Source organism: Chroicocephalus ridibundus, chromosome 3 (genome assembly GCF_963924245.1).
Source record: "Chroicocephalus ridibundus chromosome 3, bChrRid1.1, whole genome shotgun sequence".
Classification (NCBI taxonomy): Eukaryota; Metazoa; Chordata; class Aves; order Charadriiformes; family Laridae; genus Chroicocephalus; species Chroicocephalus ridibundus.
In genome coordinates this window covers 9,386,440-9,400,105 of record NC_086286.1, presented here as the reverse complement: position 1 = coordinate 9,400,105, position 13,666 = coordinate 9,386,440, and the positions used below count along the sequence as shown (strand labels likewise).

General features: G+C 39.4%; 1 protein-coding gene across 3 annotated transcripts in view; it reads right to left on the bottom strand.

Annotated features, from left to right (window-relative positions):
• Positions 1-13,666, bottom strand: part of RTN4 (reticulon 4) — a 50,749-nt gene that overhangs the window by 30,657 nt on the left and 6,426 nt on the right. The window contains exons 2-3 of one of the 3 annotated variants that reach the window (XM_063327891.1): positions 3,789-3,845; positions 512-2,962 (exon numbers count right to left, since the gene is read on the bottom strand). The exons of 1 other annotated variant lie outside the window; for it this stretch is intronic. In XM_063327891.1, coding sequence (XP_063183961.1) covers positions 512-2,962; positions 3,789-3,845 — 2,508 coding nt within the window. The remainder of the gene's footprint in view (positions 1-511; positions 2,963-3,788; positions 3,846-13,666) is intronic. One more of the 3 variants, XM_063327892.1, reaches the window with a different exon arrangement.

Sequence of the window (13,666 nt, the reverse complement as noted above, 5' to 3'; positions counted from 1 at the left end):
AATGCGCCAGGTCTTTTCCAGATCCCAGACACAAGTTGTACATACTGCAGCAGCAAGGGTATCTTCCGAAGTGTCAAAGTCTGATATCTGAACTGTGTGTGGAAACGAAATGCCTCTTCAAATCGTGTACGCACAGCAGACTGAAACACCATCCTTGGCTTACTAAGAGCAAGTCTGGAAGGCCACCTAATGCCCAGCCTGTAGACAACCATAGAAGAGACTGTAGTGAGTACTGACTTATTTCTGTATCAACAGATCACCAGCAGGAGAACTGAAGGAGAAAACTAGAGACAGTGAGACCATTCCTGATAAACAGAAAAAGAAAAAGCGCACTAAAGCAATCAGAATATGCAAAAAGGTAAAAGTGCAGGCACTAACATTTTCTGTTACCCTCAGCCTACATAGAGAAGTTTACAGAAAGTGACTTAAAAAGCATTAAGTCATGACATGCTTAAGTTTAGCTAAAGAATTATGCAGATTACTGAACTGCAAAACAGCATACACAGATTACCTGAAGATTTATTCAGCTTTGCTGAAAATACAGCAGTAGGTTTTTTCTTTTCTTTAACAGAAGCAGCTTCTCGCTCAGCTTCCTTCTCAAAGGTTTCTGGTTTTACTAGACTGACTATCTCTTTTTCAGCAGGTAAAGGTGAGGTATCTGTGTCCGGTAAGGACATCATGGATACTTCAGGCACTTCTCTGTCCACAGCCTCCAAGGACTTTTTCAAGGCATTAGTATCTTCCTCAGCTTTTACTTCTACATTCTTTATAGAGAGATCACAGGGTAGCTCTGGGCAAGGCAGCTGCCTGTTCTCACCTTTGATCGCCTTACCAATCTCTTCACTTTCATCTTTGTGCATTACTTCTCTGTCAGTGGCTTCTGCCACAAACTCGGGAGCGGTTTTAGGATGAGCTAACATCACAAAGTCTTCTTCCATTGGGACTGGGGAAGACTCCATGGGTGAGAGCGCTTTGTTGTCTCCTGGTTTTGGTTCCATAGCAACAGATACGTCAGCTGAATAAGCCATAGCTTTCAGCTCTTCCATTTGAAGAGGAATCTTCTCTGCCTTGGCTATTTTTGTAGGTGTTGGCTCAGACGGCACAGCAGCAACAATTTTGGAAGAGTCCAGTTCAGGTTGGAAAGACTCCAGATAAGGCTTGCCTGTGGCAGCTAGTGAATCCACCAGTCGTTCTTCACGTTCATCATCAGTTACAATATTCTCAGTTGATTTACTTTTTAAGATCAGGGATGGATCTTCACTCACTTTCTCAGTAAAGTCAGGTATCACCTGGCTATTAAACAAGTCCGATTTTCCAAACTGCGGAGACAGTTTTTCAACAAGTTCCTTGTGTTCAGGCACATCCTGAGAAATGCGTTCTGTTATCGGCATCTTTGAATCATCTGTAAAGGATGGAGAAGCAGATTCACCAGAGACCTTTGTTTCCTTAATTAAGTCACATGCAATAGATATATATGGAGTCTCTATATCTTCAGGACTGGCACTACTCTCATGATCAGGTTTTTTAAATGCTAGCGTCTCTTTTGCTTCTTGGGCTTGTGTCAGTGGTACATTCGCAGCCTCTTGGTATAAGGGAGGTTTTTCAGCCTCTTCTTTTACATTCTCATAATTAGCAGTAGGAATAAATGTTTCTAATGGGGAAGCTTCGAGCTGCACAGCAGATGCTTCTGCACCAGCAGTCCCAGTGCTCACTGGGGCTTCCATAACAATATCAGGCAATATTGGCGATGGAGCAGCTTCTGACCCTTCAAATGAGGGACAGAGTTGCATCACGGGTTTCAGAGTCTCTGGTACTGACTCGGAGGTTTGAACTAAATCAATCTTTGTTTCATAAGCAAGTTTTGTACACGCCGCATCATGCATTTCACTTTCATATGCTTCTTGTACTAGATCAGGAGTAAGACCTTCAGGCATATTTGCTGCAGCGTCAGATGGCACTGTTGATATACTCTCTGTTTTAGCATACTCAACTTCCTGGCCTTCCTGCTTGCCAACTGTTCCAGTGCTAAAGTCGCCTTGTTCTGGGCTTGTCTGAGCTTTCATTTCTGCAATTTTTTTCTCATCATCGGTTCTATTTTCTGAAGTGCCTTTCTCTAGTGGAGAAAGAGATTTGACTTTGTTACCATCAGGACTTATAGAGGATTCAAATTTAGTACAAGTGATGTAACTCTGCGAAGGTTCTTTTACAGCTTCTGGGGTACTTGGGAAAGAGAGATCTTCAGCACTGCCTTCACTCTCTCTTTCATAATCCTTATGCACATCCAGCGTATCTACAGCATATTTCTCATCTAAAATGCTTTCTTGTTTGGCATCTGTCTTACTTCCAGCATCCTCTCTCATGCTGCTCAGTCCGTGACTAGCACCTTTTACTTCCCATATTGGCTCAAATGGTTTAAAATCTGCATATTCTTCTCTCCTAAGAGGGTCTTCTTTCAATGCTCCTTTTTCACCATCATCACCACCTCCGTATTTGTCTTTGTTATAAAAGAGATCTTCCTCGTTTTTCTCAAACGAATCTTGAGGAGTTTCTGGAGATATTTTCAGCTGCTCTGCAGGCATTTTCTCCAGATTAGGTAATTCTTTAGGGCCCTCTAGCTGCATTTCATTTTTAGCTTGAGATAAAATGGCTGCTTCTGCTTTAGCAAATGCAGGTTCCGAGTATTTAATTTCTGAAATGTCTTTTTCATTTCCCTCCGCAAGAAATGGATTTCTTGCCTTTTCCATACTCTCTTTATAAACCTCACTTGCATTTTCTTTGTAAATGCCTCTTGCAGGTAATCCATCTGAGAGCGTATCAAAGGCTGAATGCTCTTTAAAGGAATCAGCTGAGATAGGAGAGAAGGAGTGAAGAGAAGGAGCAGTATCAAGTGGGACTGCAGTAAAATCCTCTTGACCAAGCGACTTAGTGCTAACTGGCTGCTCCTGCAAGTCCATAACTTTTTCTGTGACCGTGGACAGAAAGGAAAGTTAGAGAATGCAAGTGCTCTTAAAGTCAAAGCAAACTTTCATGACAGGCTCACATGATGTTAGTTATTAAGAGGTTCTTCCAAGTTCTATCATAAATACTATTAGCCATTAAAACAAAGTATCAGTTAAAGTATGCTATTCTATTTCACCACTTCTAGCAGAGAAGTACGCAAGAGGCTAGAGAAGCAGCAACTTTATGCAGCGCAAAGATCACAGTAAAGCTGAAGATGCCAGACAAGTACAGAGCATCCAAGTATAGCAGGCCATATTAACTAAGTGAGAGAGGGAGGGTCAGGTGGCAAGGAGAGACAGAGAGAGGGTTTGTGTATATGCTTGTGCATAAACACATGCACAAACGTGCATGCCAGTAAGAAGTCTTTTTTTAACATTTTTTTTAAACGGGAACTTGGTGGACAGCGTAGCTAACAAAAAACCACTAAAAAAATCACAGAGGTACAAATTTTACTGCAGAAAGTTACTATGTATTAAATCTTTCTGCTAAATCAGTAAAGCAACTATGCTTTGATGTGTTAACCTGTTAATAACTTCTCTCCTAGATCAAAGGTCCAAGAATTCACAGATGGCTGTAGCTTGTTTATAAAACAGTTTACCATGTAAAGAAATGAATGCATATTAAAATCTTGAATAGATCAACTGAAAAGTCAAAACTGAAAAATGCAATAGAGGCTATTCTTGGACCCATGCTGACTTTTAGTAAAGGCAGACTAATCAGAAAGAGTTAATGAGATCAGATCAGAAATGCAGGATGTATTCAGACAAAGGTGAACAGAAAGAACTTGCCTGCAGAGGAGTGCATCAGAGGCGCAGATGTAGCGGGAAGAGCAAAAAGGGTCTCATCTGAAAAACAAATAAATAACCTCAGCAGAAATAAAGGCTAGATTGAAGAGGGGAGAAAGCACACAAGTAGTCAGTTCCCACTCAATCAAACAGATCCATAGCCAATATCTACACCCACAGAGAACCACAGAACTAAATACAAGCCGGGTAATTTGAGAGAGGGAACGCCCAGAATTCTCTATTTACAATGGGATCTTTACTGAGGCACGCTCCAAGCCAGGGACCAGTCTTAGGGTAAGATACACCACAGCTCTTTATTTTCATTCTTCAAACTTCCACGCGTACTGAGCAACTACAGTGTCTCCAGCACCAGAAAGAACACCTGCCATTAAGGACAGTGTGTCAGTGTCAATCAGCTCACTTTGTCCAGAGGGTCTCCTAACGCCAACTAACTTGTGCGAGAACAGCAGCGATAAGGAGACTCAACGAAAAATTGTGAAAAGTTAAAGTGATTAAAGTAAGCTTAGAAACTCCACACGAACAGAGCACTGATCAGGCATTCTGATACTGATCAAACTGGTAACAGTACTGCACTATTTGCGTCAATCAAATTGGTAACAGACTGCACTATTTGCTTTATGTCTTTACTATTTTTGTTGTGTTATAACGTAAACAAGCTTCCAAACGAAGCCATTATTTTGAAAGCCTACTTCGGCATGATCCAAGGGGCATATTTTGCTTTGCAGAGTAGTTTTTTGTTGGTTTTTTTTAACCTTAATATTTCACCAGACAGTCCCAGCTCTCCAATTTCCACTCAGAGAACTAAGTAAATCTAAGAAAGAATACCCTTCTCCCAAGCTAAGGAAGACACCCTCCTTCACCAATGCATGATGGTGAGAAGCCAGACAATCCCAGAGTTTCATGTTGCACATTATCTGAAGTAAAAGCATACAACTGCGACATTTTACTAAGCTGCATGAAGCATTTAATGAAAAAACAGCCTAGAAGCACCAATACCAGGCATCATTAAGGAACCAGGCAAATCAAAACCGGTCCATCTCTGGATTTCTGTGTCAGCAGCAGTATTTTTCCCAGGTCCATTGTGGCTTGTTGGCGTTACGTTAAGGTAAATATATTTCATTCTGAGGAGTGCATAAGTGTTTCAAATTAAGGCTGTTAAAAAATATTTGCAATTTACATCAGTTGTACTAGAATGCAAAAATTATATTAAAGCATTTCAATTAAATTTTGAATTTACAGTACAGACATCAACAACCTTTAGTTTTGCTATTTGCCTGGACAAAAATGACTAGATGTACTTTTTTTTTTTTTTAAATTAAAAGCAAAGAAAAATAGAAGCAATTGATTTTAAAAAACAAAAGGCAAAAAATGAGAAATATGGTAGACCTGGCAGCACTTACATAATAATTCAGTAAAGCAAAGCATTAAGGTAATTTTTGTTGAACCATGACTTTCTGCAAAAGCAATGCCACTTCGAGATACTCATGACCTGTCTGGCTTGCTCAAGTTAATCCCACCAGCAGTTTTCCAAAATTCAAATCTCCTCACAACCAACATTTCCCATCACAATATACAGTCAGTTGGTTTGGTTCTCTTTTGCAGACCATTGCTATCTTCAAGTGATGTTTATAATCCACAAAATATGTCAAGACATAAGAAATGAAGTTGGTAAAGTTGGTAATAAAGTTGGAGTGGAGGACTCAGTATTTAGAAGCTTCCTCAAGTCCTGCCAGGCCAAAAGGATTTCTGTTCCATTTTCTAGAAATTACATTTTCCCATTAAGGACCACACAGAGAGAAACCTCAATTCCGAACACATTAAACCAGTGGCAGCAAAAGCTTTTAAGGCCAAAAACCACACTGGAGAACAACTGATCAATATGTGACACTAAGTCACAAAACTGCAACGTTCATCTGTACGCTGACATGACGTATGGCTTTTATTTCAGAAGAAGCTCGACTCCGCACGCTCTGGCTCAGTGGGATCTCTTCTGCAAGAGGATTGCTCACTAGGGGCCCACCACCCCATGAGACAAGTCAGCAAGTCACCTGGTTTGGAGAGCAAAACAAGGGGCTTCGGTGAGAGTGCCACTTGGGACTAATCAGTCCAGAGTGGCTCTGTCTTCCTCAAAATTAGGCTTTTAGCAGTAATATCAGAAGTTTTTCCTTCAGTTTCTAGTGTGCCTGCTACATCTAGGGCTACAGTTGGACTTTAGATTTTAGGCTAGCGAGCCTTAGGGTTTGCACCAAGCAGCAGCACACTCTCCTCTTCTCTCAACATTATGCCTAGATGGACCAAGCAAGCAACACCTGACCACAAATGTAGAACTGTGTCCCTCTACATGTGTACTGGATGCTGATCCTGCTGAAATACCTAATCACTCGTTGGTTAAAGGGAGCAGTAGCGTCCACAAACTCCACGCCTGAGCCTGTGTCAATCTATCACCTCATCTCTTACCCACATGTGGCATGATCCCCTTGGAGCACTGCACACAGACACCATGTCCAAACCCTCAAGGGACCTGTGATGTGGCAGTTCACCAGGAAGGTGGTAACAGAGACTACTTCTCAGCCTGTACCTGCCCTGAAACCACGTGCTGTCACCTCCTCCAGGTCGTGCCAAAGCAGCATAACGTCTGTTTGCTGGAAGGGGTCTACACTTTGGAGCAGAGGTCAGGTCCATGATGGTTTCTCTCCCCTCTCAAGACCAGATTGTGCAGCATGAAGACAGAGAGCCCAGACAGTGCAACAGAAAGGGGTCTCACAGGGAAACCAAGAACAAGTCAATGGAGTGGAGGTGCTGAGAACATGGAAATAAAAGAAGGGCAAAGAAAGAATACAGAGCCCACTGGGAAAAAGAGGCAAAGAGGAAAATACACAACAAGCCCCTGAAGGTGCATTACACTTGCAGCAATCTCTACAAAAAATTCTAGACTTAAAATCTTTTGAATACTTCTCAACCCCAGAAGAGAGAGGTTTTGGCCTCTGGTGAGGAACACTGGTTTTAGGAACATGGGCACTGATTTTTTCAGTGCTCCATTAAGACAGAACAATGCAGAAACTCCTTCTCAGGTTTGGCTTCCATTTACTCAACACCAAAACATACAATAGCTATGCCAGTCACTGAATTCCCAGGTCCTCTTAATGGAAGGATATTATGCCCACACCCAAACTTTATTTTCCACGCATAGCTGGAGTGTGAAAAGTGATTACATAAAAGCAGTATTTCCTAACCAGCCAAGGAGAACCACCCACTTTCCCTCCGCCCACCTCAGAATGGCATTTCTTCCTGCTGAAAGGATGAAGATACAAGGACTTTTTCCTGCTCTAGGCCCTGCATAACACCTCCAGGCAAGCAGGGAGAACAGAGTAGAACCTCTGCAACTCTCACATCAGCATAACTGCTGAGAGCATGTGAACCACCCGTTCCCTTCTAATCGTAATTCCAATGACATGGTGAAAGGAATGGTGCTTTTTTTCAGCAATGACATTCACATTGAAAAGTCTTAACCTCTGATGTTGGGAGGTAGAAACCTTTTAGAACCAGAACTCTGTGGGTGCTTTTGTAGACAAGGGGAAAAAAAAAATAAAAATGCAGCTGCATCTATCAGACCGTTGCCTGGCACACAGCAAGACTGCCAGGCTGAAAGGCATACCACAAGGACCTGCACGGTACTTCATCCAAAACTTGCAGAGAAGTCTAGAAAACCAGCTGCCTCTTCCCACCCATGGCTCAAGAGGTAGCGCTGGTAACAGCTTAGAGATGTAATAAAGTTTTCTAATAAAGTACTATGTTTAGTGGGATAACTTCACTTGTAAAAGAAGTGTGAGGTGGACAGATCACTGAGGGTGGCTTTTCCTATTTGCACATCAATGGCAGAAATTAGGTAATTGAAACAAAGTAGTACACTACTCCTAGAATCAAGTAAAAAAATTCAGAATTTATCAAGCTTTAAGCAAGATTATTTTCAAGTAAAGGTGCATATCCAAAACTCCTTTCTTGACCTACAAAGTGGGCCTTCGCTACAGCAAAGCTTCATCCAAAGATATAAAGAAAATCTAGGTAAACAAGTCTTCAGTTTTTACAAATCACAACAACAAAAAATATTAGTAAGGTAAACTGCTCAATTACTATTTCCATCAGAAGACAGATTTTGTTTCATGAAATACAGAGGAATGAGACCTCCAAATGACCTCTTTCTGTGATTCTGTGTGAACACTAAGTCTCCAGGAGAAGAGAGTCTTTACTCTAAATTTTATCTGCCAAAATCCATAAGGAGGCAGGTTAGTAACCTACTCTCAGCATTACAGTTAAGAAAAAGGCAGATCTGCTATTTGTGAATGGTACTACTTTATATTAGTTACTGAAGTAGTCCCATCAATGGCTTTTAAAGAGAACTTTATAGACATACTCAACCTTGCTCAGGTGATCTTATTCAGTAAAATACTAATATTGTATTCAAACATATACACCCACGCATTACCAAACGCATGACTACCGTGTGCCTAACAAGAAAGTTATCAGTTTTGCTCAGTAGCACACACTCCAATGTCCATATATACGAACATTCCCCTGAAGTGAAAGGAAAAGCATTTAAGAAACAAATGAACAAAGTGATGCACAAAGTGATTTATTCCGGTTGCAGTCCTATTTTTAACCAAAAACATTCTCAAATTTTACCTTGACTTTTTGCAAATTCAATATTCCCTAAAAAAACCAAAAAACAAAAAACCAAAAAAAACCAACCACAAAACCACACACAAACAACCCTGTAGCTTCTCCTTTCATTAGCACAGACTTTCATACTTAAAACTTTATCTTATGGATTCAGCTAAAACATGAGCTCCACCAACAAAAAATAGATTTCAGTTTTGTTTAAAAATAAAAAAACCTTGACACCAGCATGACAAAGAGGTGTCCTTTTGAACTCAGTTTTGCTGACTGTTCACTAACACCACTAACTGGTGTTGTTACAAGATACTGATATTAGCCACATAAAACTTTAAATTTAATATCAAAGTTTTGGATAAAAGGCAGAGAAATAAATGGAGGGAGATCCCCCAGACAACTAAGAAAGAAGTAGTAAGGTTAGCTGCAAAGACTTCCAGAGAAAGAGAGAAGAATGTTTAAAATGAAAAAGTAGTCAACTGACAATTCCAAGAAAAGCATTTACGAAAAACTGCCTTTTCTTTCCCCCTCAAAAAAGCCATACTTGCTAACAGAAAGCAGAGGACTTAAGTCTAGTCACAGAAAATAAGAGCTCAGAAATAACACGTTCTATCCTTCATCACTGGATTTTTGGATACCTTTCCACCTGCTCTTGCATGTGACTCCTTCCAAGCATCAGGTCTGTGGTAAGGTAGGTTTGCTGTTCTGATACTCTCCTTATTTTTATCTATGAGCTTAGCATTGGGAAAAAAAAATTCTAAATATTTTATTTTCTACATATAAACACAGAGTAAACTTCATCCTGATGCAGTTCAGCTTTGGTAGGAGATTGTATGAGACTGCTAGTTGGCAGTTTCAGTCTTCAGAAAAATGAAAAAATATTTCCCAGATTAGTTTACTGGAAAATGTACACTGTTCTAAAACAAAAAACAGTTGGCAAAAATAAAGTTTAAGAATCCACTTCACCTTTGCATATTTAGAAAGTGAGCAAAATGCCTAACGAACACAACAGGGACTGCTTTTATCGTACAGACCTACCACAATGGGACACTGATTCTGAAGGGCCTCTCCTGTTAATATAAATATTTAACAAATAGAAGAAAACAGGGCAAAATTAATACTCAAAGGAACAGCATCTGTGACCAGACTCATACGTAGTGTAAGAGTAACATTTGCAGCAATACCTTTAGGACAGATATGAAAGAGAAATTGCCTGCTTCTTCAATGCACTGAGTTGTTGATTTGTCCACAGTGGAGACTGCCCCAAGCAGCGTTTCTCAGTCTCGAACCGTTAGCTAAGCGAAACATACATACGTAGTACTACCATGAAGTTTTACTTTTACAGATTCAAGAACTACAAAAACCTCAGGGCTTTTGCAGAGCAATGCATTACACCCTCACACTTCATAACCATGGGGAGGAACTGCCATGGTTGGGGTTTTTTTTCCCCTCCTCTGTGCATCGATATCAAATTATTACAAGTAAATTGTTAACTCTTGGCATAAAGAGTGAAAGACAACACACCTGGCCATTTAAAAGTTAAATGAAATTACTTCAAGGAGAGTCAAGTTCTTGGATGCCTAATTCCTACTGCAGAGTAAATAAGGGCACACAACTTCACAAGAATTTCCTGAGAAAAGCAGCTGACTACACAAACGCCATTTAAGTCATCTCCTGTTATGATGCAATTGTTCTAAATATGGTATTTCACCAAATATTTAAGGCATTAACGATAAAGAACATTAACTATCAATAGCATATTTTCACATCATTAGATCAAGCTGCAGAGCCACAGCAAATAATTAGGTTTCCTCATTTGGCTCTTTTTAGTTTTATATGTAAGTTTATAAAGAGAAGTTTCTTCCAGTTTAGGAAACTCAGACTGTAAACTGCTTGGAAATCTTTGAGGAAAGTACACAAGCTGCTACACAAGATGGAGACTGCTGAAGATTTACGTGAAAACAGGAGCTCTAGTTTTAACATCTTGAGGGTATCAGAGCTAGGATCACAAAAGGATCCAAGAGTTTTGATTATTAACAGAGGCAGCTGTAGGTCGTCTCAGGTCTTCATAGAAATTACTGCAAAGTGGTATCATGCATCACTTGCAGAGCGAGTTGCACTATGCTGCACAGCAGATTTCTTCCATCTATTTCAAGTAACATGAAATGAGAAAACAAACTCAAAACAAGCATTTCAAACAATGCTTGCTACTTTAAATAGTCCGTTTATGGAAATACGAGTGTCCAGCAAGAAGCAAGTACTTTTTTTATTGTCTAAGCAGAAACCTATAACCAAGCTGGTTTAAGGAAGTTTTTTTTCCAATATCATTTTTACGTGGTCCAACTTGCAGCAATTTTTCCTCTTTTGGAAAAATTACATTTGAGGTGAGTTGCTCAGCAAGGCAGATACTGTAAAGTGTACAGTGACAGAGGTAAGGTATATGCCATTTCATCTTCTTTTGATCAGCTATAGAGTAAAAAGCAAGAAAGACGGTACCACTCCCCTGCAATACCCAACTGCCAACCAAAGCAAGAACGGATGGACAAGGAAGACACATTAATTCTGGCTCTGCTACAACTCTTCCCATTACAATTCCCAGATTGTCAAAGTAAGTATGCACTACAACCGTGGGTTTTTTAAGACCCCATTAAATACTTCAGACACGTAACCACCAGCCTCACCTCACTCTTGCAAACAAGCATTTTGATCGATAACACTATAGACAGGATCCAAGAGGCATTTCAGAGGATGGCTCTATAATGCCACTTCCTATCAAACGCCCCTCATCCGTATGAGTGCCACCGTTATGTCCTCAGAGCACGGACAGAATTTTATCTGGCATATTTTATTATTAAAAGTAAATGAACAAAGAAAAAAAGTCACATACATCAGCTCCAAAGAAGCCTTCATTATTCTTATACCAAGTATAACAAGAGAACAAGGAATTCTCCGAAACGAGACACACATACCTATCACGGACCAGCAGCCCACAGTGGCTCACCATGAGGAAAGTTAAATCCTCTGAAGAACAAAGATAAACCATTTGGCTTCTGAGCATAAACTAAGCTCACAGAAGAGGAAGTGCCACATAGATTAACGGTGCCCTGAAGGCCCGTGCCTTCTCCCCCAAGAGTATCAACTGACAGTAACCACCTAAGTTCTGTCTCCTTACAGAGTTCACATCAGGTGGTGGGTAAATACCTCCAATTAATAAATTTAATAATTTCATTTTTTTGAATTCATTTTCATAATTCATTAAATTCATAAATTTAATAATAAAATCAGGTGGCCACAATAATCAACTTCAGCTGTCCACGGCCCATCTCTGATGACTTGAAATACAACTATATTTCATATATAAATCACAAATATATTTAATAGCAAAGCTTAGAATGAATTTAGAACAATGTCAGACATGCACATTCACAGTCACCAATTTAATTTATTTTGATACATTAATTAAAAAGAAAGAAGCAGAAAGAAACAATCTAGTCAGCTGCAAACACGTGTCCAGCTAGATATGGCTTTAAAGATAAGTATTCAGTCTTGGACAATATTTGTAATAAAAAAAAAATACTAGATAATTCCTCTAAAAACTAAATAAGGCTTCCTTCAGACCCAGACTCTTTATAACCATATGTTGAAGTAACAAACAGAAATTTGGGTTCTGGCAGTGCCACAAAGCAGAAAAATACAATAATTACAGCAGAACTTATTCAAAGACAGGAAGTCTAAAGAGCCATGAAAATCCTATCATTATGCAGACATTATCCAATTTAATTTTGGAGACTATACCAATCATAAGATTATCTTTCACCAATTTGTACAGATGGAATTTTTCTCTGCTTTCCCCACAATTAAACAAATCAAGCAGCATTTAGATTATCAACTTTATCATTGTGGAAGAATATATTTTAGTCTTTAAACTAAAATTAATCTTTAAATTGGAATTAATCTTTAAAGAACATAGAAGAGATGCTACTGATTTCTTTTAGCATCTACTCCCAATACATTACCTTGCGTGACAAGCCTCTGACATATGAGCTTATAGTCTGTAAAATAAAAACAAATAGATGCATAAGATATCTTTATCTCAAAAGAGAAAAAATGATACCTGATACTCTCCTCTTCAACAGAGATCATCAGATATTTAGCAGCACCACTTCCTGGGTTGCAACAGATTTTGGTCAATACAGGTTTTAGCTATCTGCTTCAATTTGTCACTTTGAAACAACTCATACGGGAAAACTGAGTTTCTTATCTAGCAATGTGGTCTTTTAAAAAAAAAACTTGTGTTTAAAACACTAGAAATTAATTGCTTTGCCCTTTGAACAGCGTTTCTCAAGCCAAAGGCGTGAATACTTGAAGACCAGGCTGAAGAGCAAGAATGACGTGACCTTTCTTCAACCTCTATCACGTGCATCTTTCTGCTTCCTTCCGACCTTGCTTGTTCCTTTTCCTTTCAGTTCTGCAGCTACAACCTACTTTTGAAGGCCTTGCACATGCTCTTTCATCTGTTTTACGTGGCATTCATTTCCGTCTCACACATAAAGGACAGAGACGGACAGGCATTAAGGAATTTTATCTTCTGTCAGAAAAGAGGGAATAGCAGAGTTCAAGAAAAACTGTCACAAACCAGTAATGACTGGATAAGCAGTAGGATTTTGACATTAGACCAGCAGCATCTCAGTCTCGTTTCTTCTCCATTAACGTATTCTTCCTAGCCAACGAAGTTGATGACATGATTGCCGCGTTTATTAAAAACTGCAAGTAAAAGTTCACAGTACATTGCTAAGACACAAATCAAGCCTTCCAGCAAAACCAGGGAGGGTCAAACTGGTATTCCTAACAATTCCACGTGCGTGTGGGCAAGTAAAAAAAAAAAAAAAAAGTATGCTGTCTTCATACATCAGAAAGCAATAAATGGAGACGAACCCATTAAAAACCATGAGGAAGAATATTAATTTAAAAACATCTCTAACTTAAAATCTTCATATTTTGACAGCTACAGTTAGTAGCAGATTAATTATTTCCACTTGAAAGATAAAAACATTCTACTGAGCTAATTCTACTCTTTCAGGCTTTGTGAATATTAATAAGCCCATTATTTTATTGCTATTGTAATAGCTCTTACGGATGGAAATACCAATTTTAAAAGCTATCCACCAAATGTACGTCATAGGGCTGTAGTT